The sequence below is a fragment of the Vipera berus genome, assembly GCF_964194415.1.
Source record: "Vipera berus genome assembly, chromosome: 2".
In the NCBI taxonomy this organism is placed as follows: Eukaryota; Metazoa; Chordata; class Lepidosauria; order Squamata; family Viperidae; genus Vipera; species Vipera berus.
Genome location: NC_138203.1, coordinates 266,056,585 through 266,061,718, shown reverse-complemented (window position 1 = coordinate 266,061,718; position 5,134 = coordinate 266,056,585). Strand labels below are relative to the sequence as shown.

The 5,134-nt window shown below is 39.2% G+C and overlaps 1 protein-coding gene across 1 annotated transcript; it reads right to left on the bottom strand.

Annotated features, from left to right (window-relative positions):
* Window positions 1-2,128: 2,128 nt before the first annotated feature.
* Window positions 2,129-3,079, bottom strand: LOC308662954 (olfactory receptor 2G3-like; the record flags this gene model as incomplete). The annotated part of the gene is made up of 1 exon (XM_081319099.1): window positions 2,129-3,079. One exon carries the CDS (start codon window positions 3,077-3,079, stop codon window positions 2,129-2,131), a length of 951 nt encoding a protein of 316 aa, XP_081175225.1.
* Between the last annotated feature and the right edge of the window lie 2,055 nt (window positions 3,080-5,134).

Here is a 5,134-nt window from a genome sequence, read left to right as displayed (position 1 = left end):
ATTGTTTGTTGCCTAACATGTTGGGTCACCCCACACCACATGCTAAGCCATAAACCGTGGTTGGTATCCAGGGTTTAGGACAAGATGGAGAAAACTAGCCAATTGTGGGATCATAAATCTTGATGAAGCCCATCATCGCTCCATGTGATGTATGCACTCAATCTACAAACGTAGTCCAAGCCTATTCACATCTGTTGTAAGGTCATTCTCTCATGGGGTTTATCTTGACATCCACTAAGAGTGGAACAAACATGCCCCATTAACCATTTTCAACACCATGTCCTCTCTTTGTCTCATCCTAAATCACAGCTGAGGCACCTTAAAGTTGCCTTGTTTCAGTTTTAAACTAGCATTTTCCCTCTTCTCCAGAGACCCTTTTTTGCCTTGAACCTAACTCAGGGGTAGGCAACCTTGGCTCTTTTATGACTCATGGACTTCAACTCCCAGAATTCCTGAGCTAGTGGAAGAGACTCGAGTGCTAAAATCCACAGGTTAGGGGGCGCAAATTACTTGCCTTGCCCCGGGTGCTGACAACCCACGCTATGCCACTGCAAATTCATAATGCGCTTTAACTCTCTTTTAACATAACTACAAACAACGTACCAATAACAATATCCCACTAAAATCTACTCATAAGCTAAATGATACTTTTTAGTCCCATATTTGTTTTGAATATAATTTATCCATCTCCTCCAAACTGAAATATATCTTTCCTGTGAATGATCCTTTAGATAAGCAGAAATCTTAGACATTTCTGCAAGATTCGAAACTTTAAACACCCATTCTTCTATAGTGGGCAAACTATCCTTCTTCCAATATTGTCCCACCAGTAACCTTGCTGCTGTTATCATGTTCAACATCAAGTTAGTTTCTTTAACATCACAATCTACAACAATGCCCAATAAAAACAATTGCGGGGAAAACTTTATCTTTCTCTTAAAAATCTTTTGAATGTCCCACCAAATTTTAATCCAAAAAGCTTTTATATTTCTACAAGTCCACCACATGTGAAAATAAGTAGCTTCTAAACTACCACACCTCCAACATTTAGACTGTAGATTAGGATACATGTTGGACAGCTTCTTGGGATCCAGGTGCCATCTATAAAACATTTTATAAAAAATTTCTCTTAAATTTTGAGCCTGGGTAAATTTAACATTTCTGACCCAAATTATCTCCCAGGTGTCCAATGAAATTGGTTCCTGAATATTTTGTGTCCACTTTATCATGCAGTCTTTAACCAGTTCCGTTTCCGAATCCAATTCAATTAAAGCATTATATATCCTCTTTATATGTGCACAATTTGAATCTCTAATTTGCTTTACTAAATTTTGATCTGTAGTTGTGATGCCAACCTTTTGATCTGACTTCCACCTAGCTTTCAATTGGGTATATTGAAACCAAGAGTAACTTATGTTTTCTTGTCTTAACTCCTCTACTGGTTTAAGTTGCCAATCATTCCCTTGCAATCTAAGTAGTTCCTTATAAGAAACCATATCCATACTCACTCCCATAGATACGCCCTCTATCGCGTGTCCAGGAATTCCCCAAATCGGTATTTTATAATTTAACTTATAATAATACTTTTTCCAGACACGCAATAAAGCACTTCTAAGAATATGAGATTTAAAAGCCCTGTCTACCTTCTTATCATAAAGCAAGTATGCATGCCATCCATATACCAAATCCCATCCCTCAAGATGCAGTATTCTCTTGTTAGTTAGATTAAGCCAATCACTAACCCAGGTCAAGGCAACCGCATCATAGTACAATTTCAAATTTGGCGCCTTGAGTCCCCCTCTTTCCCTGGCATCTTGTAAAATCTTGAATTTAACTCTTGGTTTTTTCCCCACCCAGATAAATTCGTTAATACCCTTCTGCCATTGATCAAGGTTGGCATCCTTTTTCAATATAGGTATCATCTGAAACAGAAAGAGAAACTTTGGTAGAACATTCATTTTAACAACTGCAATTCTTCCCAGTAATGATAATTGTAATTTTTTCCAATTATTTAAGTCCCTTTGTACCTTCAACCATAGTGTTTCATAATTATTCTTATACAATTTTACATTTGAGGCTGCAATATATACTCCTAGATATTTAACCTTCTTCACTATTTCAAAACCTGTTATTCTTTATTCTTGATCATCATTCTTCGGATGGCTTTCCAAATCTCTTTGTTCCTCAGAGTGTAGATCAGTGGATTAAGCATGGTGGTGACAAAGGTATAGAAGAGGGAAATCATCTTGCTTTCATCACCGGAGTACTTGGACGGAGATCGGAGATAACTACAAATAGCTGAGCCATAGAAGAGTGACACCACCATCAAGTGGGAGGCACAGGTGTTGAAGGCCTTCCGCTTCCCTTCAGCTGAGCGGATCCTCAGTACAGCAGCCACAATGTAGCTGTAAGAGATTGTGATCAGACCCAGAGGTGGTAGAAGGAACAGCACACTTGAGGCAAAGAGCTCTGCCTCATTAACAGAGGTGTCCACACAGGCCAATTTGATTAAGGCTGGTACCTCACAGAAAAAGTGGTCTATCTGGTTCTGCCCACAACGTGGAAGACTAAGGGTCATGACTGTCTGTACTAGTGAATTGCTGAAGCCACTTCCCCATGAGATAGCAGCCATTGTGAAACAGAGAGACTGGCTCATAATGGTAGTGTAACGCAGTGGATGACAGATGGCAGCATAGCGGTCATAGGCCATGACAGCCAACAAAACACACTCCGTGGAGCCCAGAGCAAGAGAGATGTATAACTCACCCACGCAGGCACCATAAGTGATAGTCTTCCTTTTTCTCCAGAAGTTCACCAGCATATGGGGCCCAAGACTGGTGGTACAAGAGAGATCAAGGAAGGAAAGGTTGTTGAGAAAGAAATACATGGGGGTATGGAGATGGGGATCTAATCTTGATACTACAATGATGGTTGTGTTGCCCAACAGTGTCATCAGATAGCAAGTTAGGATAAGGACAAAGAGCACCATCTCCAAGTGTGGCCGGTCAGTCACTCCCAGTAAGATGAATTCTCCTTGGTAGCTTTGGTTTCCTTTTTCCCATGTTGAGTCTCTGGACATCCTCTAAAAAAAATTCAGGGAAATAAAAAGAGCAGCAGAAGAAATGGAAATAGATTATGGATGCTGACTTGAATGAAAGTAATTTAAGTGAAATATTAAGGTTTACTGAGGATCACCCAATGATTTCCACATTTGAATTGAGTTCTGACTTTGGCTCTGATTAATCCAAGAATATTTTTGGTGTTGCCTTCTGTCAAAAATATTCCTGGATTTTCAGTAGTTCTAGCAAAAAAAACCCCTCCCATTTTTTTTTAGTTCTTATTCAGAGCTGATCTTGCTTGCTGGCGCATTATTACCCCAAACCGTTATAGTTTCAGGAGGGCAGAAGTACAAGTCCTTGTTCCTCATGGTTAAGATGACTTTCGCTCATTTTTTTTTGCTCCACATTAATACTAGTATTTGATTCTCCTGCTGCTGCAACTGGGGCAGTTCAATCACTTGTTGTGCTTATTGTCTTACACAAATATCTCTACCAATAAAGAGAATATTTGTAGCTGAGGTTGAACTGTGGAGTCCTTTGTGTTCTCTGAGCTCAGTTGTTTTCTTGCAGATGTTTCATTACTCAACTAGAAACATCTTTCATTACTTACTTGGGTAATGAACCTTCTGCAAGAAAACAACCAAGCTCAGAAAGCACCAAGGACTCCACAAATATCTCTGTTACAGTTCAACAGGGGCATCCTCAGTTGGATCTTGCTGTTTGCCATTGGCCTCCATTTTATACAACACTGCTGGGTGGCCTCTGATGAAAGAATTGGTATGGTGGGATCAGTACTGTAGTAGAATGTTGAAATGCTGACTGTTGCTTTTTCCCCTTTTACTGAATGAAATTGACAAAGAGTTCTGTTTCCCTTTCTAGGCCCAGTGACCAAAAGAGTGGAGTCCTCAAAAGACATCCCCCCCTTCTCCCGTAGAGAAAAAAGTTGGTCCTGACTTCTGGGGAAACCAGCAATTGAAGGCTATGCATCATTATGGCTGAAACCGAGGAAGAGCTGAAATTCCGAAAAGCATTTCTTAAAAGGGTTCAATCTCCAGCTAGTTTACTCACAGGGAACAAGCAGCTGAAGGCTGCCTTGGAGAAATGTCTTCTGATGGCTGGGAATTCACTTCCAAAATTTCTCACAATGAGAAGAAAATGTTGTTCTTCCACTTCTTTAATGGAGGTAGCCAAAGAGCGTAGATTAATACATTGCCCTTTATTGTACAATTATCTCCCCAGTCCTCTCTGAACATCAGAACAAATCCATAGAAAGTTATCAAGGTGAAATTCCTTCCACTCCACCTTTTCCAGATTGAGAATAGTCAGCAGCCAGGGAAGCTTCAGAAAGACGGAAAAATGTGTAACACAAAGCAACAACCCCCTTCACTGCTACGACCAGGACAGAAAGCTCAAAAACAGCAAGAGAAATTTGAGGGAAACTGTCAACTACCCTGAAAGTAATATAGAAACACATCTGGGAAAGCAGAGCTTGAGATAATGCAAATCAGATGTTGACATCATAATCTGTACAGTCTTAAAAAAGCTCTAAGGATATAATAGATTTTACATTAGACTCTGACAAAATTTCTCATAGGGGTTCTTAAAAACTTAGTGGCTGTGGTTTAAGAGGATTTGGTGTTTAATGCACTGCAAATTAACAAAGCAAAGCAAACATTTCTATTTATAAGAATAAAGAGTACTTTTCTTTAGGAAGTCCCTCATGGATCTGTGTGGGGACTGATATTTTTAATTTGTTCATAAATTATTTTGATGGGTAAGCAGTGTCTGGTTTTCAGAAAAAAAAACAGAATAGCAGAACAATTATTACTGTTTAATAACAATTGTTATTAAACAATTCAGAATGGTAAAATCCTAAGATGGTTGTAAAGAGATCAAGAAGGATCTCTTTAAATTGGATGAAGGAAGGGAGTTCAATTTAAGTTAGTGAAGTTATCACACTAGGCATCTACTTCTCTCAATTTTACATACATTTTGTTGGGGTATAAACTGCCTGCAACTTACGTGGGTCATAATGGATAACACGCTGAAATCAACTTAGTATGGCATTTGTGAAA